This window comes from Pteropus medius, unplaced genomic scaffold (genome assembly GCF_902729225.1).
Source record: "Pteropus medius unplaced genomic scaffold, Ma_sr-lr_union100, whole genome shotgun sequence".
In the NCBI taxonomy this organism is placed as follows: domain Eukaryota; kingdom Metazoa; phylum Chordata; class Mammalia; order Chiroptera; family Pteropodidae; genus Pteropus; species Pteropus medius.
The window spans coordinates 306,923-332,031 of NW_024352004.1; the positions used below are offsets into that span (position 1 = coordinate 306,923).

General features: G+C 49.8%; 1 protein-coding gene across 1 annotated transcript; it reads right to left on the minus strand.

The window, feature by feature from the left end:
- On the minus strand, positions 1 to 24,181 carry MPP3 (MAGUK p55 scaffold protein 3). The gene is made up of 19 exons (XM_039846629.1): positions 23,813 to 24,181; positions 22,987 to 23,049; positions 22,607 to 22,725; positions 22,301 to 22,378; positions 21,051 to 21,131; positions 20,675 to 20,812; positions 17,225 to 17,306; positions 15,799 to 15,884; positions 14,378 to 14,452; positions 11,874 to 12,070; positions 10,032 to 10,096; positions 8,841 to 8,861; positions 8,212 to 8,253; positions 6,947 to 7,111; positions 6,762 to 6,842; positions 4,294 to 4,387; positions 3,992 to 4,100; positions 2,447 to 2,569; positions 1 to 446 (listed from the first exon to the last, which is right to left on the minus strand). Exons 1-19 carry the CDS (start codon positions 24,165 to 24,167, stop codon positions 270 to 272), a joined length of 2,151 nt encoding a protein of 716 aa, XP_039702563.1. The 5' UTR covers positions 24,168 to 24,181; the 3' UTR covers positions 1 to 269.
- Between the last annotated feature and the right edge of the window lie 928 nt (positions 24,182 to 25,109).

The window sequence follows — 25,109 nt, forward strand, 5'->3', positions numbered from 1 at the left end:
TCAGGGTCAACTTGCCTGTGATACTTTAATGAATGACACATGTTATTTTGTGATATGCCCCCTTTCGACTCATGTTTTCTGCTCCAAAGGGGTTCAGTGAAAATCAACAGACAAAAACCAACAAACAGGAATTCCCCACATATACTCTTCTTGATGATGGAGTTTATGGAAAATTCCGCCCCTCTCCACACTTGCAATTCTTGGATGGTAACATGGCTGGACTGGGTGGTCTTCTAGGTCCCCTCCAACCTGGATATTCTAAGATACAGTTACCTGACCCAATTAATAGGTACCCAGTGAGTGTCCTTGTTCAGCTTCTCCAAGAGCATTCTGAGCTGGCCGTGTGCACTATGGAGATCTTCCTTCAGCAGCACAGCGTCCACCAGGTGCCCGTAATGCTGGTCTATGAAGGCGGCGGAAGCGGCCATCTCTTGCTGTTCCTCATCCTGCAAAGGGGCAGTTATGGAGCAAGTGTATGGTTCTCCCCCCAAATAGAAAACCTACAGCGGTTCTCCCCCCAAATAAGAAACCTACAGCCTGCATCTTGAGCAATGTTCCAAGTGATAAGCAATGACTATGGCCCATTAATAATGAACTGTGAACATAAAAACGGAGTATCATGACAATATTCTATCAGACTTCCAAGAAAGTTAATGGGCAGTAGACATAAACATTGTTCAGTCATTCATTCACAAAATATCTACTGCGGACCAGTTCACTGCAAGCCATGAAAGGAAGTGCTTTGGGGCGGATGCTGATTCTATACCTGTGTGTCTATGTCTGTGTCGATATCACACTTCCTGTCCAAAGGTATTTCCAAAGAAGTGGCAATGTTGTGTTGCATGATAATTCGGTTAAATAATTACAGGAAAGAACCATACATAAGAACCACATAAAAGCAAAGCGAGCATTTCTGGAATTAACTAGGGGGAAATGAAAAAGAAAAGTAACTCTGGTGCCCTCTGAAGCCTCCTGGTATGAGGAAATGAAAAGAATCATTTCCAAACACCAGCAAAAGAGACAAAGTTATTCAGGAAAGTGCTAGGACGACTCTTATCGAATTCCGCATTACCTTAGGGTAACTGACTAATCAGATTGCTTTCCTAACACCTAACACTAAAGTATAAAGAGTCTATGATCCCTCCTTTGCCCAACCTGTACATTTGCCTTTTCATTTCATTCATTCATGCCTTTAAAAAATAGAATTTCAGGCAGGTAGTTGACTGACAATTAGCCAAATAACTGGTTTTTGGAAGTTGCACAACAAAATTTGTCACTGGCATTCACCAATCTCCCCTTCTCTCTCTCTCCAGTCCGTCCTTGCCATCTCTCCTCTGCTCCTAGGGGCTCAGTGTTTTGATGCTGCCATGTTTTGAGCTGTCCTCCCACAAAGAGACCCACGTTCCAAAACAGTCCCTTCTCTCCCCTCTGTCACCCATCAAAACCTGATTCCTACTTCAGTGAGGACATCTGCAGTTTCAGAAGATATGTTCTAAAGGTCTAGGAAACAGTTTTTGTATGCTGCTACAAAGATGGCAGAGACGTAAGAGAAGGCTGAGATCATTTCTTCTGCTAACTTCTTTCCCTCAGGAGGGAAAAAACTAGATTAAATCGAGAGAAGCTTCCTAATTCTGTATTGTGTCTTGCAGGGCGCTCCTCTCGTACTCAAAAGCACTCTGCAGTGTCCCAGCGCTGCCCATGGATCTTCAACCCTTCCTCCCTTACCCCCTTATACACACATCCTGTAGACCCGTCTGCTGCTTCTGGAGTTCCCCCTTCTCCAGGACCCTCACTGTTCATCCTGGAAGCATTTAGCTATTTGAGAAATTATAGAAGGAACATTTTTGCCACTAAGTACCTTAATCTTCCTAATAAATATTTGTATCTTGAAAGAACGTAAATAAATCTCTAATGGAGTAAAATGTGTGACATTTGTCTTGGAGCCACAAATCCCCTGAACCCTTTTCCTGGCCTGTAAAGGTGGAACGTTCAATCACCTGCAGTTTTAGCAGGAGAGTCACAGACCCGAACGGCACATGGGAACGATTCTATACGTGCTGCCCGTTGCTGGGTTGGATTAGCTTACCGGACCTGAATTTGGTTTCAATTAAAAACTACTTGGGTTTGGCTTAGGAGTTCAAGAGATTTGTGTGGTTTGTCACACTCAGATCTGGTCCCTGACAGGTATTGGTCCCTATTTTCTGGGAGGGTACACATATGTGAGGGAGCGGAAGGTGGGTGGGGAGTCCGGGCAAAGCCACCGCTGTCTGAACTGGGAGGCACTTCTGACTGCCCCACCTCGAGCTTTCTGGTCACTTGATCATCTAAATCTGGCCAATAGGCAAAACAGAAAGAGATGGCCCTATGCAAAAGTACAAGTGCCCTCATGTTGCTGTAAGAGGCCCTGTTCGGCCTTTGTTAAAGAAATGATCAACCTTGAACTTACAAGGGGAGCTGCTGTGTCCTCACAAGCTGGGGACATGGGTGGCGTCTTCCTTTTTTCCTGAATTGCAGGCTTTACAAATATAACATAGGGTTTGAACTCTGAGGTCCTCAGTTGTCTCAGGGCCTGAGAAAGTAAATTCAGGAATATTATACTTTGGAAATATTTTACTGTGAAACATACTTTTTGAATGCTCAGTAATGGTGTGCTTCATCACATAACCTCAACGGCAAAGGTCCTGTATATGGTCATATGACAATGGACTTCAACTGGGCAGACCAACTGCTTATTTTCCCACCCTCCACTTTGACACTGGACTCAGCTGGGCCCTGAAGGCCTACTTGTTGACAAGGGAGGTCCCAAAGCCTCAGCTGGCTCCAAGAGTTGCCATCTCTCTTTGCTCTGACTCTGCAAGCTCTAATTAACCTTCTCACGCCCTTCTCCACCTGCCCAGTCCTGAGGGATGAGCCAGCGGGATTCAATGTGTGTGTATTTAGTCACACATCGTCAATTTGGACTACACTGACATGAAATGTTTGCTATTGCACAGGCCTCTTTATGAGTCAAAAAAGAAAAGGTTTGCTAAGCAAATAAACTAAAAAAAATCACTTGAAACCAACTGTAAAGACTTTAGGTTTTCCATATGCAAATTGTCCTGTTAATCAGTGCATTTTATCTATAACGAGGGGCCTCTATTAGGAAACATTGGTATTCAACTGTTATATGTACAATCTGCAGCCAAAAAAAAAATTAACAAAATCACTTTCCAAATAAAATTTTGAAATTTAGACTTTTAATTTTGACCACCAGCTCCCAGTATGTCTACCTTAGTGAGAGCTTTCCTTTATAGACATAATGTACTTTGTGGAATCTGTTTCAAGCAAACTTCTATAAAATAAAGCCTACGGCTTATATCATAAAATGAGAGCTCCGTTTCTACAGAGGAATAAAAAAAATCCCCAGATTGAAGTCAACGCTTAGAAGTGTTTCTCAAAGACAAGGTTAAAAGATTGTTAAGCCCCTGCTGAGCACACAGCAGGCAGAGTGTGCAGAACTGGAAATGTTTTGAAGCACCTCACAGGGTCACGTTTCCTTCCATTTTTCCCTTTCAAATTGCTCTCCTGATCACCACCTTCAGCGGTCCCCCAAGCCACTAGTTTCAGGGAGGGGGTGAGCCAAGGGCTGAGCCTGCTTTCCACGTGGGCACTGACACCTAATTCTCTGTCACATCACAACTGGCCAGTTGGTGCCACCGTCTACTGCATGACTTACTCCATGTAGAGGTTCCTATCCTGGGTCTCTGGGCCACCAAGAGGGTCCATGAACTCCCTACAATTTTAATGCAGTGTTTGTGTATAGAAGTGCACATTTTGGGGTGCAAAGCTTTCATTAGATTCTTAGAGGAAGTTGCAAGAAAATTTTAATATCCAGTTCTCTAGACTAAAAATCCCTTAGCCTGAGGTCAAATGTTCGGTAAAATATATAATCCCACCCTCCTATTTTATAAATTCCCTTTACAGGAAATGCCCATCTGGCCCAGGAACTCACGTCCGGCTCCACATCCACCAAACAAACTTTGTTTTTGGCCATCACAGCCTGAATGGCATCCAGGCTAGTCCCATAGAGATTTTCCTTGTATTCACCATGCTCCAGGAACCTAGAACCAGCAAAGGGAAAAGGGCTTTAGTTCCTGAGCTTGCTTAAATTAGAAACATGAATGGATTTCCCACCATGACTTCACTCCCACTTCCCCTCATCTTTTCCAGGCCTCCCAGGTCAAGCAGAATACTGGCCAGATGCAAAGACACATAGTTACACAGAGGGCCAACTGGCCCATCAAGCAAACGTACTTGTTGTGATGTAAGTCGGCCTCAAACACTTGCTTAGACACGAAGTGATATTCCACCCCCTCCTTCTCATGGCTCTTTCGGGGCCTGGTGGTATCTTTTAAAGAAAGAATGAAAGCTGAGCAAAGAGATATCACGTCACACTGAGCAAGTACAGTAGCGAGCCTGTGCCCTCATTCAGAATTCATCGCTGATTTGTATATACCAGGCACAGTGCCCTTTCCAGGGGCATCACTGATTCACACAAATCTTTGATGTAGGAAAAAGGAGGCCTCCCATCTTGCAGGAGAGGGAACTGAAAGGTGCAGAGAGGTGAAGCACTGTGCCAACGACCCAGAGCCAGCAGGTAGCACAGCCAAAGTCTGAACTCTCTGTCTCATGCCAAGTGTATGCCCTTAACCATCCTGACAAAATGCCTCACTGATGCTGTGGCTTTTAAAGAATCACTGAGGGGATCCCTGTTATGAGCTTTTATTTTATCCCTAGTCCTAATTGCTTTTTGAGAGCAAAGGAGGCACAAACACAAATGACCCTGCTGTATGCTTTTAATTCTTTATTCAATTATTTCCCATTTTGAGAGAAAAGGAGACATGAAGACAGACAGTCCTTTTATGGATGGGATGTGCTTCAGCAGAGCTGGCTCTCACGCAATTTTGAAGCACAGAGTGTTTTCCCACTGATGTCCATAATAGAATTGAGAGGCATACTTCTGGGGGAAGGCAGGTTCTCCACAGAACAGGAGCACACATGCAGCCGCACACAGCTTTTTCCAGAGTAAAAGGAAAGATGGGGTCTTGAAGGACAGTGTTTTCTGGCCCTTGAGGCCACCCGTGGGGATGCTGTCTTCTATGTGTGGTATCTTTGGCCAACCTCTGGCAGAGTTGCTAGCGACACTTTTCTGACCATGTCATTCTCTTGCTTTAAAACTTTTATTCACCCACTGATAACATTCTAAAGATCTTACATGAGTATATGAGACCCACGTGATCTACCCAGCCTCCAACTCAGCTTCGTCTCCCCCACATCATCCACACCAACTTCCCCGATCCCTAACACTGCTTCGCTGGGTCACACCTTCGTCCCTTTGCACGTATTATTCTCTCAGTAGAGAGGATTCTTCCTTCCTTCTCTGCCTGGAAAACTCCTACTTACTCTTCAAAACCCAGTATAAAGGTTACTGCCTCTCAGAGGCTTCCCCTGACTCCCCCAGTTCCTAAAAAAGGGGGACAGTCATCTATCTGTGTGGTATACCTGGAAGCAAGCAGTCCTGACCATCCAGGTACCCCACCCCCAGGGGATGGATCTGAGGGTTTCACAGGATCTCTGTGTGAGCAACTTCTGCATGTCCTATTTCAGTCTATTCTATCAGCCTGGAAGGCCGTGGTCCCCTGAAACCTACCAGACCCATCACAGGTGTGCTGCCAGAATGGCCACCCCCTGCCTCCTATCCCTGCCACTTCAGGTTGGGCTCTGGAAGACAATCCTGATAACGTACAGACTGGGCTACAGGCCCCGAGGCCCAGGGGAGCAGCTTTGGAGCTGCCCTTTCCAGAACACTCTGGAAAGGTCCCATTACTGCCACCACAGCATCCCCTCTTGGTGGCCACCAGGTGCCCACACTGCATCCTTCTGAGGCCAGAGGGACCTAGGGAGGATCCCAGAGAGAAATGGGACAACAAGAGGCAGAAGTGACAGGCAGCAGTCGTGTGGCCTCGTTAGGAATGTGACTGGGGCAGGCTGCCTAGGTTTGAACCTTGGCTCCACAGCTTACCAACTGTGCGACACTGGGCAAGTTATTTAGCCTTTCTGAGCCTCAGTGTCTTCCTCCGTAGTATGGGATGATAATCATCCCTCCCCGCAATGGTTACTGGGAAGGCTGACTGAGTTACCGCACATGAGAGGTCTTGGAATAGCTTGGAGTATTCTTCATTCTCCTCTTCCTCATCCCATTCAGAACCAGGACCTCCCTGCTACTGGATTTCACATCCTCAGCTGCCTCTAGACTCAGGAGTCACCCTAGTGGGCCGGATCTAGCCAGATGGGAGAGCCCAAGCGACACCGCTCACTGGCTCTCTGGCTTCCCTGCCCCGCTCTCTTATCCGAGCAGAGCAGGGGCCATAGGATTCAGAGCTATTTGGAAGAGGAGACTGGAATGCCCCCGCTGCTGGGGGACCCTTGCTGTTGGGTTGGAGTTGACGTTGCCACTTTGCCTGCAATGTGCTCTAGACTCACCTCTCATCCCAGGCAGGAACCTAGTAAGTCCTCTAGCTTCTGCCTCAGAGGGTCCTAGTGGAGAGTGGGTCTCTCCCATCATGCCTAGGTCCCATGATCTGTCTATAGCTGGCAATGCCTGGCGGTCCCTCAGACCCAAAGGATGAGGATGGATATGGGGAGTCAAGTCCCCACGAAATATTCATGTGTAGGCACACACATACACCACCTCCCCACCACTGACACGTGGGCCCTCTTACGTGGAACAGCAACACCAAAGTGCTGTGGGTTCTCTGCCACCATCTTCTGCTTCAGCTCGTGAAGTCGGGCTCCCAGAGACCCTGGGAAACAAAGGGAAGGCTGACCAGGGACCCTGCTGAGCTCCCTCTCCACTCCTGCAGGGAGGAAACCAGCCCACTCTCTGGAGACGCGGGAGGTCACCTACCAATCAGAACTACCAGGCGGGGCCGCTCGCCTGGCTGGTGCTGGTACCTGGTCACCTCCTCATAGGTCAGCAGCTCCAGAGACTCGGCTACTGTGGACATCTTTCCTTCCTGCAGGCTTCCCATTCTCTCTCTTCGGCCTAGCCGGAAGCTCCTCCGAAGACCAGCTTTGGGGGAAGAGCAGGGGGTACCGTGGCATTTGTCCCAGTATCTCCCAGTAAAGACTTTTTCCACCTGGCCAGATCTGGAGGTGGGACTGAGACCCCCTGGCCTCTCCCAACTTCCACCTGCTACAGGAAGGAGATGATTGAGACACACAGTAATATGATAAAAAGGATGACCACCTGGCAATCCAAAATTAGGGTTTAAGGTCACTGCTTTACTTGGCACATGACTGACCTTGGGCAAGTCATCACCTTTCTGAGGCTCAATTTCCTTATCGGTGAAATGGGAATACAAATCTACAATGCGTGGACTGGATCCTGGATCAAGAAAAAATGCTCTAAAAGACATTGTTGGAACAACTGGCAAAACTTTAATATAAACAATATATTAGATAATAGAATTATACGTATGTACTTTAAATTCTCAGAATTGGTAATTGCCCAGGGTTATATAAGAGAATGTCCTTGTCCTTAGAGAATACATGCTTAGGTATTTAAGGGTGAAGGAACATAATGTCTGCAACTAACTCTCACTTGACTCAGGAGAAAAAAACTATATAGAAAAAGGGAATGATAAAGCAAACATGGCAAAGTGTTAACGACTGGTGAATCTGGGTGTGGAGTATATGAGAGTCCTATACAATTCTTACAACTCTTCGGTAAGTGTCAAATTACTTCAAAATCAAAAGTTAAAAAACTCTTTGCCTATCTCTAAGGGCTTTGTAAAGACTGACCAAAATAGAAGAAATGAAGGTACTTTGGAGACTAGTAAGTAAAAGGCTCCATGACTATACGGTGGTGGTGTAGAGTTGAGATCATAATAATAAAATTGGTATTAATGTAGGAGTCTATGTTATCCTTTCCCGCCAGTACTGCTCCCAGTGGCTGGGTGAATATTGGGGTGGGGGATCCCCAAGGCCTGGGCAGGTCAGCTCTTCCTCTGCTGACAGAGATGGTGGGGAAATGTGGGTCCCACAGACTCAACTGCTCTTGAAAGGTTGCCGGCACTCAGATCACTGTGCTTTTGTCTCTCCCTGACCCAGGAGCCCACAGTGGGCTGTGCATGGGTGGGAGAGTGCTGGGGAAGCAGCCCCACTACTTACCCACGTGATGCCCTTTGAAGTACCCCTCACAGTCACAAGTCTCTGGGAACCAAACAGAGAGGAAGAACAGTGAGCCATGCTGGACACACACGCCGACCCAGAGGTACCCGGCCCCTGGATGGCTGGACAGAGCCCTCTGGGATGCTCTCTCAGGGCGTTCAGGAGAAATGCTATGGCCTGGCCACTCCAGAAAAACAAGTTCTTCTGTTCAGCCTAGCTCTCCATGCGTAGGCCCCAAGTAGCCTTTCTAGGCCCTGGCAGGGTTTCTGGGCCAGCAGGCCCTGTCCCAGCCCCTCTGACTTAGATCACTATGAAGGAGGGAAGACTCACTCGCCCTGCCCCACCCCCATCCTGTCACTTGCCCAGTCACAATCAACCCAGCCAGAGTCTGGGAAAGGCTGGGGCTGGTGTGCCAGGCAGACAGGGAGGGGCTCCATCCCCACCAGCTTCGCAGCCTCAGGGAACAGGCCTGTCCAGCTGGCAGAGCAGCGGGGGATGTACGAAGAGCCAAAGGGGCACGGGTACCCCAGACTGGGGTGGGCCAGGGGGTTGGCAAGCGCCTCCAGCCACAGACATTCCACAGAAAAAGGGCCTTGGCCGTGTGCATGGGGGACAAATACCAAGCCTACCTTTGTCACAAGGCTGATCATCTGCGGTTAGCACAAAAGACAGATGGAACAGTGTTAGTGGAGGGGAACCGGGAGGCCCTGCGGCTGAGAGACAGCCATGGCCTCGTGTGCCTGAAGAGCCCTCCATCTGTCCCCTTTCCCTCCTCCAACACACATGTGATCTGAGCTGTGGTGCATTATTAAACCAAGACTTGCTCTAATTAATCTTCCTGCATGTATCTCATTAGCAGCCCAAAGAAAGCCCACTCATCACTGGCATAAGCAACCTCAAGGCCAGTTTACTCAGCAGCCCTTCCGACTGAAAGCAAATCTAGAAGGGTGGCCGTGGGCAGTGGCCACCACGCCAGGGGAGCAGCTCACTCTGAGGTGCCTGCAGTGGGAAAGCTTCCTCTCCATTCTCTAACTCAAGGTCTCCGATCACAGGCCTTCTGAAAACTTGACTCCCTTGACATCATGAGCCTCCGTTTTCCCATCTTGGAAAAGGAGATGCTGGACTCTACTACTTTACAGGGCTGTTGTGATGATTAGGAGGCAAGAAGGTGGGCGGGTGTATTTTCTAAACGGTAAAGTTGTCAGAAAATGTAGGGATACTCAGTTAAATTTGAATTTCAGAAGAACAACGAATCCATTTGTAGCACAAGTATATCCCATGTAATATTTGGGGCATACTTACACTAAAAAATTATGTGTTTATCTGAAATTCAAATTTAACTGAGTATCCTTTAATTTTTTTTGCCAAATTTGGCCCCAAACACAGAGGCACAAGATCACTCACAGCCATCTCCATTTCCTCCCTAAATTAGAGGTTCTTAAATTGACAGGATCAGAGAATCCCTTGGGAACATGATGATGCTGCGGACTGTCTCCCAGATAGACAGACAGACAGACAGACAGACACATGCACACTTACACATAGAGGTTGGCACACAATTTGGGGAGTGGTGTTAACCTGCCCCCCAGTGTCCATAGACTCCAAATACAGAAGCTCTTCTCCAGGGAGTAGCTCCCTCACCCCACCCCCATTTTCTCTCCTCATCCCTCTCCCCACCTCCTCCTTCCTCTAGAGGCCTGGGAGCTCAGAGAGGTCCCTGGGTGCCTGCTCCAGCCCAGTGCCTGCTTCTTCTTGGCACAAAGCCCCCAAGTCCTAACCCCGGCCCCTCCACGGAGTGCCAACCCTGCCAATCTACTCACAGCGGGGCTTCCTGAGGCTCTGAGGGCTTGGCAGGGTGCCTGCGGCTCTCCGGTAGCTTAGGCGCCTGTAGGGACACAGGGAATGGACAGTCCAGGGAACCAGTTAGAGGGGAATTTTACAGAAAATTCAGAAAAAGTGAGGCCTGGCTCCTACAGGTGGGCATAGCCTGGGCCTCTGAGAGCCTCCTGCTTCGCATTGAGTTCCAGTAAACAGGGACACTTTCACGGGTACTCATAGGTTCATGAGGAGCAAGAAACCGAGTCTCCTGCCCTGGGAGAAGCTCGCCCAGGCTAAGATGGTCACACACAAGGATCCAGCCTGGAGCCCACAGTCAGCGGTGGGTTGTAATTTCCCTATGACTGATTCTCTAGGAAGCACGCCCCTTCTCCACTCTCGCCTGGCCTTCCCATCCCTACGGAAGCTGGAAAATAGCAGAAAGACTCCCAGGAGAGGCTGAAGGTGAAACTGACCTTGATTTAATGCCCTTCTCCCCCCGACAGAGAGCTCAGCCTGACGCATTATCCAATATGGCTGTCAGTGGACAGGCAGCCCCCCAGGCCTCACCTCTGACCTGAGAAAAATGCCCAGGGCTCTTGGAGGTGTCTAGATTTCTACATTTAAACACAGCCAAAGAGCCTTTCCCCAAGACCTTGAAGCCAAAGATGCAGATGGATCTGGGGCTCCCCTAAAGAAAGAGAGCAGAGGTTCTCAAGCTTCAGCACCTCAGAACCACCTGGAACACCTGCGAGAACACAGAGCTCAGAGTCCGCCCATGGAGTTTCTGACTGAGCACATCTGGGGCATTGCCCAGGGATCTGCATTTCTAACAGGTTCTTGGGGTATGCTGCCCCTGCCCTGGGGACCGCAGCATGAGGGCCCCTGAAACGGACAAACCCTGAGGTCTGTCGTTACCACATTCCACACCCCGGAAAATGGAAGAGGGCTACAAACCTCAGGGGAGGCGATGCAGTCATAACTGCCCCCCGTTCTGACCCAGAATTTACATTTTTGGAAATCTATCCTAAGGAAACCATTTGAAATGTGAGGAACAGTCTATGCGCGAAATAATAATTACAGCCTCATAGCAGCGAAACACCAGAGACTGGAAAGTAGGGAAGGAGCGAAGTCACTTAGGTGTGACCGTTCCCCTGAGAAGCCTGCCCTGTACACCCGGCCAGGGCCTGTCCTCTTACTGTGACCTGACAGAGCACCATCTCCTCCTCCCTCACACCCTTCATATTTACATAAAATGTTCATTTCAACCATGCGTGACTCTCCAGTTAAACCACAGGCCCAGCTCCATTCATAAGAAATACATTCATACTGCCTATGAATGAATGGCATAGTTCCTGATGAAGTATGATGTAGCCACTAAAATCACACAATAAAGAATAGGGAATAACATGAGAAATGCTAATGTCAAAATAGTAAGTTAAAAAAAAAAGCAAGACCTCATATTCTATATGCAACACTCACATAAAAAGCATGGGAAGGAAATAAATTATGGTGTTTGGATAATAGTGGGACTTTGGGTAATTTTCTTTTCCTTGTCCTCTTCCGTATTTTTATATTTTATTTGTCAACTTTTCACTAAGTATGTATTATAACATATACATTAATTTAATAACATAGATTTCCATATATTTATTTATATCTCAAACAGTTGTCACCACTGGTTATGGGTCAAGAAGAACAAACACAAGTGCGATTGGTATTTACCTCAGAGACCAACACACACAGTGCTCCCCTCTGGCTGTGGTGACACAAATGTGGGGATCTATTGTGTACCTATACCTCTGGCCGCTCCAGAGCCATCCCCTTACAACACGCCCCAGACCCACCTTTCTTGGAACTGCTTGGAGGGAATAAGGCCAGCGCGAAGGTTGGTGTCCCCCACTCGCTTGGCCTGCCACCACGTGGGGTCATCCTGGCTCACCACCTCCAGGATCTGCCTGCGCTGGAAGGGCAGGCCCGCCTCCTGGCAGGGGATGGCCCGGTCCTCCCGAGGGTTGTAGTGGAAGAGGGCCCGCATGAACACCTGCACAGGAGGGGCTCTGGTGAGGTGGCCCTTCATCATGGAGGCATAGATGTGTCTATGCCACAGGGAAGGACCAATGACAACTACCGTTCACAATTAGGAAGAACAAGCAGCCTTGAGAATAGAAAGCTAATCAGAAACACACTGCTCATATTTTCTTATTGTTCTTTAACCATTTTGGATATTATAGTCAGGAAATCCTGCAAGAATCAGAAAATTAATAGATGGGTCCTGTGTCTGAATTTCCTGTCCAACCTAAACATTTCCTTAGTTACCTATCTGCTGTTCTTAGCACACACAAAACAACAATTAGTCCTGGGAACAAAAAGTAAAGGCAAGCACAATCTGTAACTCAAATCTGATTTTTGATATGCTAACTGCCCCTAATGAAGTCAGTAGCCATCTGTCAAAAAAGTCATCTAGATGTTTTGGTGAGAACAAAAATATCAACAAAACCACTCATTCACCATCACTCTTCAGTAAGTAATTGACACCCACATTTTTTACAGCACAATCCTATCTCATCTGTCAAATACGTAGCCAACTCCCAACCCTCCCCTTTACCCTGAAGTCACCCACTCTAGAGAAGATGGTGGGAAGCACAGCATTTTCTCACACTTCTTTGTTCTCGTCTACAATTTGGTAGCATGGATTTATTTATTTCTATTTGGGCCCAATTACTTTAATAAGATACAGAAGAAAAAATAAAAAAGGCCAGAGGGCTTCCTTAAATCCAAATCATACTCCTTTATATGCCAACCAGAAAAGATTCAGTCAGTCAACAGTAATAACTTTCTAGCCAGATATGGTGAAGATAGATACCCTCATCTGGTCACAGATGTTACCAGGATCCCAGCCACTCATAATCTTAAATGGTCAGCTCAGATCAAGCTCTGGCTTCAAAAGAAATATTTAGGAAGGATGGGCTAAGGCACAGACTACCCATTTCGTCTTCCGGGAAAACCAAGTTCTCTCACTGTATCAAATTAAAACCTTCAGTAGCTGCATATGGGGACTTGTCCCAGGAAGACCTTCATCAGGTAAGAAAGAGTTCCTATTATGTGTGCCCTGGGATTCTGTGGAAGAGGCAAATAAGAAACAAGCCATAAAGACATTATTCTTCATTGCTGCGTAAAAAACAAAACAAAACAAAAAAAACTGATATCAAAGACATTGCCTAATATTAATCCTCATTCACCAAAATATTTACTGACATCTTTTGTGTGCCAGGTACTAGAATGTCCCCTTTTTCAGGTGTTTAGTACTGACAGGTGGGGGCTGGAAATCAGCTCTCTTGAAAAATCGGTATGCTTCCTTCCATGCACTGAAGAAAAGTACATCATTCATTACGTTCTCCTTTCTGCCTTGGCTGCCAGGAAGTTCACCTCCAAATTCATTTGCAATCAGATAATGCTGCTTCTGTCCTCTCTACCACCATGTCAGCTCAGGTTAACTTAACAACCCCTCACCTGGGCTTTTACAACAACCTCCTACCCGGTGTCCTTGCCTCTGGTCTCCACCCACTCCGCCCTCCTCCACATGGCTACCAGGGAGCTTTCTAAAACACAAATATGGTGGCGTCACTCCCCTCTTTAAAAACAAAACAAAAACAAAAAATAAAAAACGAGCATTCAAGCCCAGCTCTAACCCATCTCCCCAGCACAAACTCCCCCTGGACCCCAACACATAGCTCTTTCTCACTGACTCCCAAACATACCCTCCTCCATTACTTTGACCTTCTGTATACGCAGACCCCTCTGCCTGAACTTCTCTCCACCTCTTCTTCACCAAAGACTCCTACTCATCTTCACCTTCCTCAAGCCTCATTTCCTCATGCCTACAAGGCAATGCCCTCTATGGTGCCTGTGACTCTGTACAAAATCTTTCCATAGCACTTATCACATGGCAATAAAAGGTTTGGTCCCCTTCTGAACTAGGAATCCTTAAAGCTCCAGTCGACCCTGTCCCCAGCATCCAGCAGAGCACCTGGCACAGAGGAGGTGCCCAAAGAAGGTTGGTTTCCAAAAAGAATTAAACAAATGGCAATTACTTAATTGGTCCCAAAGTCAGCACATTTGGTACCTTCTCCTCCTCTTCGTGGCCTCAATTTTCTATTTCAATTAAAATGAGCTTGGCCTTTTATTAGTAAGCTACGTCAAACCCTGTTTAGAAAGAGGCAGGGTACAAATACATGAATCACTTTGTGACTGAATTACAATCTAATGAGCATGCGTTCTGAGGACCAGTTTCAAAGGCTGGGCTGGAGCCCTCCCCACACCTCCAATCCCTGCACCCCCCACCCCATACCTTGCTCTCCTTTAAACGGTCCTCCTCCTGGGTGGCTGGGATGATTTTCAGGGTGATGGATCCCTGGGACTGCGCCTGAAAAGAGAGACCCACAGGTTTATCGTCTCCCGGGTCTAATGCTCCTTGAGTTCACGTCTTACTTCCCAGGTCTGAAAATTCATGTTCAGAGGAAAGTCAGACTCACTGCCTCCCCTGTGACCTACCCTCCTATGATGGCACCCAGTCGAATTAACTAAAGCAAAAGTCAAAAACCAAATAGCTGCATTTGCATGGGACAGAGGGACAGAAGATTTTATATGAGAACCTGAAGACAATGCATGCATTGAATTCCAGCTCTCCATCCCTCCTGACCCTTAGTGCCCCAAAGGGCTGCCCTTCCTTTTCTTGGGTTATTTTAATAACCTAGTCTGCTTTCCTTTTCTTCCTTCCTGCCTGACTTGGGGCTGGTTCCCAGTCAGTACTTCCCTTTTTGCTTCCATCTTTCAGAATGGGCTCTCCAATGACAGGCCACTCCTGCCTTCTCAGGAGTTCCCCTTCCCTCTGCCTGACAGACACCCCGCACCCCCATGTGGGGGCCCGCAAGGAAGAATGCCGTCAGCCCCTGAGAGCACATCTCATCCAGTGGTCCCCCAGGCCCTGCAACACAAGGAGGTCGGTGCCCAGAACCAGGAAACGGGCAGTGGAGGAAGAGTGGGGGTGCTGCCTGCAACCAGGGCCCCTGCAGCAGAGTCTTAAAGAACTGGCCTCCTCTCTTCGGATCTCATCTTATTTCTGTCTCCAAACCATCAGAAGTTAGCAAAGAGTATCATGCCAGGGGAGGATGCTAAAGATAAAGAGGATGAAGCTATGGCTGGGGCTCTTTACAATTTTAGTTTTGACTTAAAACTCCCAGAATAGACTCTGGGGGCTGTTTTCGTCCCAGCACAGATGTGAAGTGCTGTATCCTCTTCCAGATGTTTACATCCTAATGATTACCACACATTGGATGAGATATCATCCCTGTCCCTACTTTCCAGGAAAGGAAATTGAAACTCAGAATGAATTGATGACTGGCCCAAGGCAGAGGCAGGATTCAAACCCAGGACCGGCTGATCCCAAAGCCTTAGCTCCGAGTCCTCCCTGTGCTGCAACCTCTTATTCCATATTCCTCAGCCCCTTGGAAGAGGGGATCCTTCTGAAGTCCTTAGGAAAGGGAGCTGGGGTTCAGGGGAATGGCTGTGCTGAAGAGAGGGTCTGTGAGAGGCAGATGGACAGCAAGTTCCACTCTTCCTGTCCCCCGCCCTGCACCCCAGGCACACTGTAAGGTCACTTTGCCTGAGGCCTTTCCATGAAAACAGGGAGCTTGAGCCAGATCTGCCCTGGCCCCAGGAAGCGCCTGGCTTAGGCCTCCGAAGCACCCCCAGCGCGCGTGTAGCACGGACCAGAATCTGGCTGATCTCGTCGGGCCGCTTGTGCAGGACGGCGATCCCGTTCACCTCTCGAAGCTCGTCTCCAACATGGACCAGGCCTAGGAGACACAGGTGCTGACCATCAGCCCAGGAAGCGGGCCTTGGCCCCCAGAGCTCGAAGCTCTGGGCACCGCCGGGGCCCATCCGAGGAACCGGCTGCAGGGCAGACCCAAGTTGTAAAGACAGGGGGCGGGACTGAGATAAAGTGAGCACCCACCACGTGCTGGGCACTTCGCTCGGCAACACAGTCTCAACCACCCGGTGAAATCCCTGGTTCACAACTGGCAGCTGAGATCCAGAAAAATTACGCAGCTTGCACAAGGTCACAGTGCTAAGAAATAGTGGAGCCTGTGTTCAAACAGTTAGTTGGACGTAGAAAGCCCATGTTATTTCTGCTGTAACCTCTGCTTCTTTAAAAATATCTCACTTTAATTTCTTACTTTCCTGGGTTTACAGAAACACTCTAAGAAGGTCCTTCTCAAATCTTCACAAGGACACTTAAGGACACCAGGGAAGATGTCGAGAGTGTTAAACACACCTGTCTCTTAGCCTCCATTTTAATGACAGGTATCTCGGAACATTAGGACCTATTTGCTTCTGAAAGTAGACACGGACCCAGCATCAGCACCACCCAGGAGGTGTGCAGAATCTGGGGCCCACCCAAGACCTGCTGAATCAGCATCTGCCTTTCGACCTTCCCCAAGTGAGAATACAAGAAGTCAGCGGTCTGCAATTGAAAAAAGACCCTCACCCGACCATACTGGTAACACTGTAAAATTACCATTTCTACCTCTGTAATTCAAAAATAATCTGTGATGAGATGAAAAAAAAAAAAAGAATCTGCCTTTTAACAAGATGCTTGGAGGAGGGGTGGTTCGTGCGCTCACGCATACGTGAGAAGCTCTGGTTTGGGATCCTAAAAATAGTGACCCCCAGACTTTGGGAGCAACACCCCCACACTAGGAGGTTTGCCTCTCAACTCAGGAATTCATCCTCACACCAACGATTTGCAACCTGTCTTCCACCTAAACAAACCAGGGACATGAATATTCTCCCCTCAGTTACAGCGACAACTGGGAGGTGAGGAAGGGGGTCCCCACCTCCCAGTCAGGGGCTACCCGCCAAGCCCATGCTGTATGCTTAACTACCACAGTCCTCAGGCTAAGCCAATGCATGAGCCCTTCTGATTTCCCCCAAAGGACTTCACGCATGAGAGATTTTCAGACAATTAAAATTTCTACCAGGCTTGGAGAAGGGAATTCCAGCCCCGCTCCCCTACTCCCAGCACATCCCGAACAAGTGACCCGATAAGAGGGGAAAAAGAGACTTGTGGCCAAACGAGGGAAGGCTGGGGGACAACGGCCATCACCTTGGCCAGGCCATCACTGATGCTACTCACCACTCCGGTCTGCCGCGCCCCCTCGCATGATCCTAGCCACCACGACAGCCCCTGAGTGTTCATCCCGCCGGATGGTGGCACCCTGCATCAGAGACAGAGCAGGCCGGCTCCTCAGAAGCACCTCCAAACCTAGACCCTGACTCTCTGAACTCAACAGAGCCTCCCCGGTCCTCCCTCCCTCTGCCACCACAGAGGGCAGATCGGTGGGGACTGTTCCAATACTGAGGGTACAATAAAGCTGACATCTCGCATTAATATAGCACAACGCTTTACAGTTTAAACAAAGCCCAATAATGCTGTGACAGTTTCATTTTAGAGAGAGGGACTGGAACTCAAGAGAAGGTAAGCACCCTAAAGGTCACCCAGCTGGTAAAGAGTAAAGCTTTTTGTGATGCTGAATCCAGCATTTTATCATATTATAGCCCTTGCCTCTTGCAAAGACATTTAATAATGAGGAGAGTATGTGCCAGCAAATTCTCATCCTGCCTCTAACCAACTGCAGGTTTACCAGACCTTCTGTTGCAGAGAGGAACCAAATATGCCCTAGCCAGAGCTTCGGGATCAGGGCTTGGTCCATGAAGCACAGTAGAGAGGATGTTGAGGATGAGAAAGGTGCTAACGAGCCCTCAATTTCAGGCTTCACGCAGGCTGGACTGTGGCGAGTCTGGGTGGCAGTCAGGTGAAGAGCGAAGCTCTGGAGTTGGATAGCCCTGAGTGTGAATCCACTCCGCCATTTGCTAAAAGCATGAGGCCTTAGCAAGGAAGCCCACTATCCTTCCTCTCGGAGTCTGTTTTCTCTGGGATAGCATTTAACTCATGGGGTTGTGCAAGGATTACATTAGATAATACATGCAGGGCACTAAGCACACAGTAAGTGCTCAATAAATGCTAACCATTTATTATTGGCTGCAACTGCAAGCACATTGGCACGCTTATTAACTTTGTTTATAGCATCTATCTGAAGTACATTAGATAAATACTGCTGGAAAGAGAGGCCATCAGCTAAGCACCCTGTGGCTTCTTGACCCTTAGACCTAGCTTTCCAGCATCTATGTCTAACTTTTCCTCCTTCCCCCATCTCAGGGAAGGGGCCCCTCCTGTCTAGGCTGCTCCATCAGTCCCTCCCACCCTCTCCTACATTCTCAATACCCTTTCTCGACTGGCTCCTTCTCTTGGTGCTAAAAATATTATCAAGTCTTTCCCATCATTAGAAAGCCTGCACTCCCATCGGCAGCAGCCAGTCTCTGTTCCTTTGGAGCAAAGCTTGTTAAAGAAGCAGTGTGCATTTGCTCTCTCTGCTTCCTGCCCCCCAAGTCACTCACCCCCGCAACCTCGAATGCACCAGCAATAACTAATGACCCGCCAGCTACCACCGCCAGCTACCACCCTCAGTCCTCTCTCCTCTGATCTCCCTCCTGTCTAACTCTGGTACTTGTCCTCCCTCTGGAATTCTCTCTTAGCTCAGGCCCTAGTGACACCTCTCCAGTTCTTCTCAATGACAAATCTTCTTTGCTGAGTCCCCCTCTAACTGCCTTTAAATGTTGATTAAAGGGCTAGGGCTTGGCCTCCACCCTCTTCTTGTCTCACTGCGTATACTTTACCCAGTGTGATGTTAACCCCTCCTAGATGCTGGCGGCTGCCAAATTTGTATCTCTGGTCACATATCTCTTCCACTGCCCAGACACCCCGACATGCAATCACACAAGCCTCTTGAAGACAGTGGGCCCTAAGCTCCTCTTTATTCCCTCCCTTGAATCATGGCCCCAGCATCCTCTTAGTCATCCCAACTGGATATCTGGGCATTATCCTAAGTGCCTCTCCAGACTCCTACCCAAACTGGGGCAGTCACAAAGTAACACTAATTTTATTCCTGAAATATTTCTTGGATTTCTCTTCCCTATTCCCACAGGCCCAGGTCAGCCTTGTTTCTGAACATATATCTAGCTCTCACCTTCAAATTGGTTTTCTGCTTTTGGCCTCACCCTCCAGGCTACTTGATATCCACGGTGATCTTTCTAAACTACAAATCTGGCCATGCCATTTCTTACTAAAAACTTTCAATGGCTCCCCACTGCCTTTGGGATCAAGCTAAGCGGCTATGCATGGACAATCAGGTTCTTTATGATCTGCCACTGATCTGGCCTCACCTCTGTCACTCCTTATCTCAAACTTGGCTTTCTATGTCCAAACAGGCAGCTCAGAGTTCCCTGAAGATACCCTGTTGTTTACCTTACCATGGCTTTGCTCGTGCAGTCTACTGCGTGTAATGCCCTCCCTCTTCCTTTTCCTTCTGGCAAACTCCTGTTCTTTTTTTGGCATTCAGCATGGGCATTACCCCTCCCAGGAAACCCCCATTCACTACCTCCTGTGAACTTCAAGAGGGCAAGGACTAAGTCTTAGTCATCTCTGAACTGCCTGCACCCAGCAGGGTGCTAGGTACACAGGAAGGTGCACAATGTGTTTGCCGAGCGATGGATGACTGCCCAGTTTGGAAGGTAAGAAAACAGAGGCAGAAGAGAGATCTTGGTCTGCTCGTAGAAGTGGCTCATCTGAGGTCATTTGGTGAAAGTTGAAAATAAAGGGTGCCAGCTTTCGTATTCTCTAGGGTAAGGGTCCCCAACCCCTGGGCCATGGACCAGTACTGGTCCATGGCCTGTTAGGAACCAGGCCACACAGCAGGAGGTGAGCGAGCGAAGCTTCATCTGGATTTGCAGCCGTTCCCCAGCACTAGCATCACCGCCTCAGCTCCACCTCAGATCATCAGGCTTTAGATTCTCATAGGAGCACCGGTCCCTGGTGCCAGTAGTCCCTGGGGACCACTACTCCAGGCCAAGCACTGCGGACTTCCCCTACTTCTCTCCATCTAATAAACAACCCTGTCTCTGCTTGGTAAATCAGTGCTGAACCAGGACCAAAATGATAACCATCTGTCAGCTGAGAAGAATGGCTGCTGTCCTGTGCTTCCTCAGTATTCAGAGCAGGGATTGGCAAACTTTTTCTGTAAAGGGCTAAATGTAAATATTATTGGCTTTGTGGGCCACAGGGTCTCCTTAGCAACTACTGAACTCTGCCATTGCAATGTAAAGGCAGCCACAGACAGTATCTAAATGAACTGGATGGCCATGCACCAGTAAAACTTTATTTAGAAAAACTGGCAGTGGGCTGGGTTTGGCCCTTGGGCTGTTGTTTGCCAACCTTTGGCTCAAAGCACGATGATCAAGTCTTCCCCATACAGCTGTGCAGGTTATTTACTGCCCAAAAGAGCTTGGCTACAGCTGAGAAAGCCTGCGTCCACCCAGAGAAAGGGGTGCCCTGCACACAAAAGTGTTGCAGGAACTAGTGACAGCCATGACAAAGCTGCCATCACTCACGCCGAAGACTTCAGGGTCCCTTCCCAGTTTTCAGGGTAGAATAAGGAGTGGGTGGGGAGGAGATGTAGGTGCCACATACCAGGGGTTCCTTGTTCTTCACCAGGCGGACAATCTTCACTGATTCTTCATCAAAATCCTCGTCGATATTATCAGGCAGAGGGGGGAGCACAGGGTCGAAGTTCTTCTGGGCAACTGTGTCATGTACCATGAGCATGGCCTTTCAGGAAAACAAGAGAAATGAAAGGCTGGCCCAGAGCTCACAGGAGTCAGGGGGCCCTGACTGGGCAGGTCTGGGGAGTCTCAGATTTCATGCCAGAGACAACCACCCTAGATGCTGGCACTGAGGATCTCTCACTCAGAAATCTCCTTTCCTGTCTCATGACCAAGCGTTCCCTCCTGCCCCCATCCCAGGAGACACAAGCTGTGTGGGTGAGCAGGGACTGCAGCGTGACTACCCTGAGGTGGGGGGTGGACAGTAGCTGGAGAAGCTCCCTCTCGTCGCTGTGTACAGAGGCGGCCTGCAGCTCCTCCATCACCTGTAGGGGAATAAGACAGGGTTATGGGTGCTTTGAGCCCGCTGGGAGTCACTGTGGAAAATCCTGCTCCCGCGGCCTCAGACCCAAGGGCCCTCCCAGCAACTACTACAGCACCTAAGGGTACATTGGACCCTCAGCCACCCCAGGACTGACGCTCCCAGGGAAATCACACCAAGGATCAGAAAAGCTTAAGCAGCTCTACAGGGTAATCCTAACGGGTACTAACTTATGAAGCCCTATTAGGTGTCAATTGCTTTACGTGGACCTTCTCACTTAACTCTCGCAATGAACTAGATATAGTGGATACTATTATTTTGCCATTTTACAGATGGGAATTAAATGAAAAGGATTCAATATTTTGCCCAAGGTCACAAAGCTGAAGTGGCACAGCCAGGACTTGAACCTGGGGTCATCTGGCTCCATTATCTGTGCCTTCACCACAGCACTATTTTATAACGAAAATGGGGGCTCAGAGAGACTGAGTGACCTGTTTAAGGTCACAGAGCTAGTAGTAGAGGTATAGTGTTGAGCCTGGGAGCGTGGCAACCTAACACACCCCTCATCACATTCTACAGAGGAGAAAGGTGTGGGATCTGGGCCCGCAGGTGCTCCCATCCCTCGGAGGCCATCTTCTGGGGTTAGGTGAATTTATTCAGGAGTTGGACTTAATAATCAATGAGGATAGCTTTTCCCAAACCATGCAACACGGAGGACAGGTCTGCAAGAAATTAGGAAGCATTTCTTTAAAAAAACGAGACACCTAAGCAAGTAAGCGGGACGCACTGCGAGTCCCTTGCCCCCAGGACTTCCCAGTGGGCCTCCCCAAAACCCAGACGCAAGGTCTGGTTTGACCTATTCATATCGCCAGTCATCAACAGTTTGGGAACTGCTGATCAGATCCAAATACTCTCATTTCACAGCTGGGGAAACAGACTTTCTCGGGAACACAAAGTAAGTGGGCGTCATCATGTCACCATGTCACCCAGCACAGTCCAAGGCTCATGAGTTCCCCCTGCCTGTTGGGAGAACCGGGGAGAAGACACTCTTCATTCACCTTGGGGCTCCTGAGGCCCGATGTCCCCTGGCTAAACAGTAGCAATGAGGTGAGACAAAGGAGCCCCACGGGGTGGGGAGAGAGCTGACACCACAAGGAAAAAGCTGGGGCTTACGTCTTCAGCAAGGGCCACAGCGCTGTGCAGAACAGGGGTTGGACTTTGCCTCTCGTAATAGCGAAGCTTCTCATGAATCTGCAAAGACAGCCAGTTTCAGGCTGGGGCCTCCCAAGCCAGCTGCCCAGGTTTAGCCTGGATACCACACAGCCCGCCCAAGGCTGTAGGCCTGCAGACTGGGTCATCCACGGGGCAGTGTGAGAGAAAGTCCTGTATGGTGGGTTAGTGAAGACCGTCCTTGAGCAGGGAGATAGCTAGGAAGACCTCTAAAAACCCTCACCAGGGGGAAACGACATGGGGCTTTACCTTCATTAAGTAACTGAGGCTTTTTTCACTGAAAACATCCTTCAGGAAGCCCATCTCGTCCTTGTGGTTGGAGTCGGGTCTGAGCTGAGAGGTCAGCAGCGCCAGGGTTTCATGCAGGCCTGAGGGGAGCGTAAGGAAAACAAAGAGTAGCAAATGCAATGGGTGCCTCCTGCCCTGTGGGACCCCCCAGTGGACCCTCAAACAACACTTCAGCCCTGCCCTGTGGACATTCTCTCCCCCGGCTCCCATTCCCAGGGCTTGGAGGCATGGCAGCTCCCGCGAACACAGGCTGGCAGCAGCCTGCTTTCTTTCCAGCCTGGGGGTGCTGGGCAGGCTCTTGTCTTCAGGGTCATGGAGGCCCAGCCCAGGGAGGCACTCACCGGAGTCCTCGGACAGCACCGGCATGTTTGTGCTGGTCAGATCCCCAGCTCTGCCTAAGAATGCTGGGAGAAAGGGGTGGAGATGAAGCTCCATCAAGCATATCCATTCAAAAGACAATGATTACACATCTACTGTGTCTGTCTGTGACCAATTTGGGGACAGAGGAGATGGGAGCAAATGATTCTCTGCTCACTTTTTTTTCAGAGAGGAAGAAAAGAAAACTGAGATTTGCTGGGCACCCACAATGTGCCAAGCCTTGTGCTGGGTGATTTCATATAACATTTTCCTTAATCTGCACAAATCCCTGAGGAATGAATACTAATGTTCTCATTTTACTGATACAGAAATAAGGCTTGGAGGAATACAGTAACTTTCCGGTCGGAATCCACACTATGGTGGTCTTTCCAGGCTGGTCTCAGAGGTGCTAAGTGGCCCCCTGCCTGATAGTGGCTGCTCTCCTCCACAGCATCCCCCCTCCCCTGTGACCTTCTAAGAGGCCTCGCTCAAGTCCTTTGCCTGTCACACCTTCAACAAGTACCCTCCTGAGCCTACGAGTTCCCTCCTTGCCCTCCACCCCCAAGCCCCAATCCGAAGGGAGCCTCCCCTCAGAATAGAGCGTGCATACAGAGGAGGTAGAGAAACGAGAGCGCGGGAGGGGGGAACCCTGTCTCAGGAGGGCCCCCAACATGCTCTGCAGCACGTGGACCTCAAAAAGTCCTCTTTCAGAAGGGATCAAGGAGAGTAATGATTCATTCATTCCGCAAACAAGGAACCAGCCCCTCTGCGCCTGAGCACCGGCGACACCAAGATGCATAAGACTGGTACCCGGTCCTCCAGCCACCGCCTCCTTTACGCCGGACTCACTCTCGGGTTCCCTAGCTGTGCTCCCCCCTTGCTCCCTCCAGGCGCCCAAGCACAGACTCCAGCTCGCTTTCAGAAAGAACCTGTGGGATGAACAAGGAGCGCGACTGAGCGAGGACGAGGGAAACCTGGGGGACGCAGAAGGGGGCGGTCTCAGAGGATGCAGAGCGGCGGGAAAGGAGCCGGGCGCACGGGGCGGGCTGGGGGTTCGGGGAGGAAGGCCCGGGCCGAGGGGCGGGGACTGAGCGCGCCTTGCTCCCAGCTGGGGCTCCATGGGCCTCGAGCCTGCCGCGGGCACGAGGGCCTGGTCTCGGCCCATCCTCTGCGTCCTCCCGTGGCCCCTCCCGCGGCCCCTCCCGCCGCGGCTCCCGGTCTCCCGTGCGTTCCCGGCGCGGGTTCCTACCTGGGCGCGCCGGGATCTCAGCTCCAGCTCTGGAGCCGCTCGGGGGCCCAGAGCCTCCGCCGCCTCTGGCTCCTCCTTCCCGGCCCCTCCCTGCCGCGGCCGCGCGGGGCGGGAGTGGCGGAGCCGGAGAAGGCGAGGCGCGAGGAGGAGGAGGGAGAAGCGGGCGCGGGAGGAGGAGGGGGAGGAGCGGAGAGAGCCCACGGCGTCTGGCACCGCCAGTCCTCTGCTAGTCCAGGCTTCGCTCTCCTGCGTCGTACTCCCTCCCCACAGTCTTCCACCCGAACCCGGAGGAGCCCCCTTCCTGTGCCCCCACCAACCTGGGCACACTACCAGCCTTCCCTTCTGCTCCCACTGCCCGCACAGACCCCCTGCCCCCGCAACGTGTTGCCGGGTGGACGCTTGCTTAACATATAATTCGGTTGTGTAAACATTTATGGAGCGCCCTCCAAGTGCCAGGCACTGCGCTAGAGGATGGGGATTCAAAGACAATTGAGGAAGAGATCCTGAATTTGAGGGACCCTCAGGCCGGGGCGGGGAACCGGTCAGACGCGAGGACAACTCGCTGTAACAATGCATCGTGCTGGGGAAGATTTATAGATGCACGCTGCTCTGGGGGCGCGAAGAAGTAAGGGAGGTAGGAGAGGAAGGGCTTGAGGCTGCAAGGCTCAAGTCTGCCCCGGTGGGGGTAGGGGGTAGGGCTGTGTGCAGGGGCTTCTCTTGGGGGACAGGCTCGGAGATGGCCATGACCACCACTGACTTTTATTGTGCTGTCTCTAAGCCCCAGATACTCCTCAGATCCCTTCGCATCACATTAACCCGAGATAGAGACCATTATTATCTCCGCTCTGTAACTGAGGA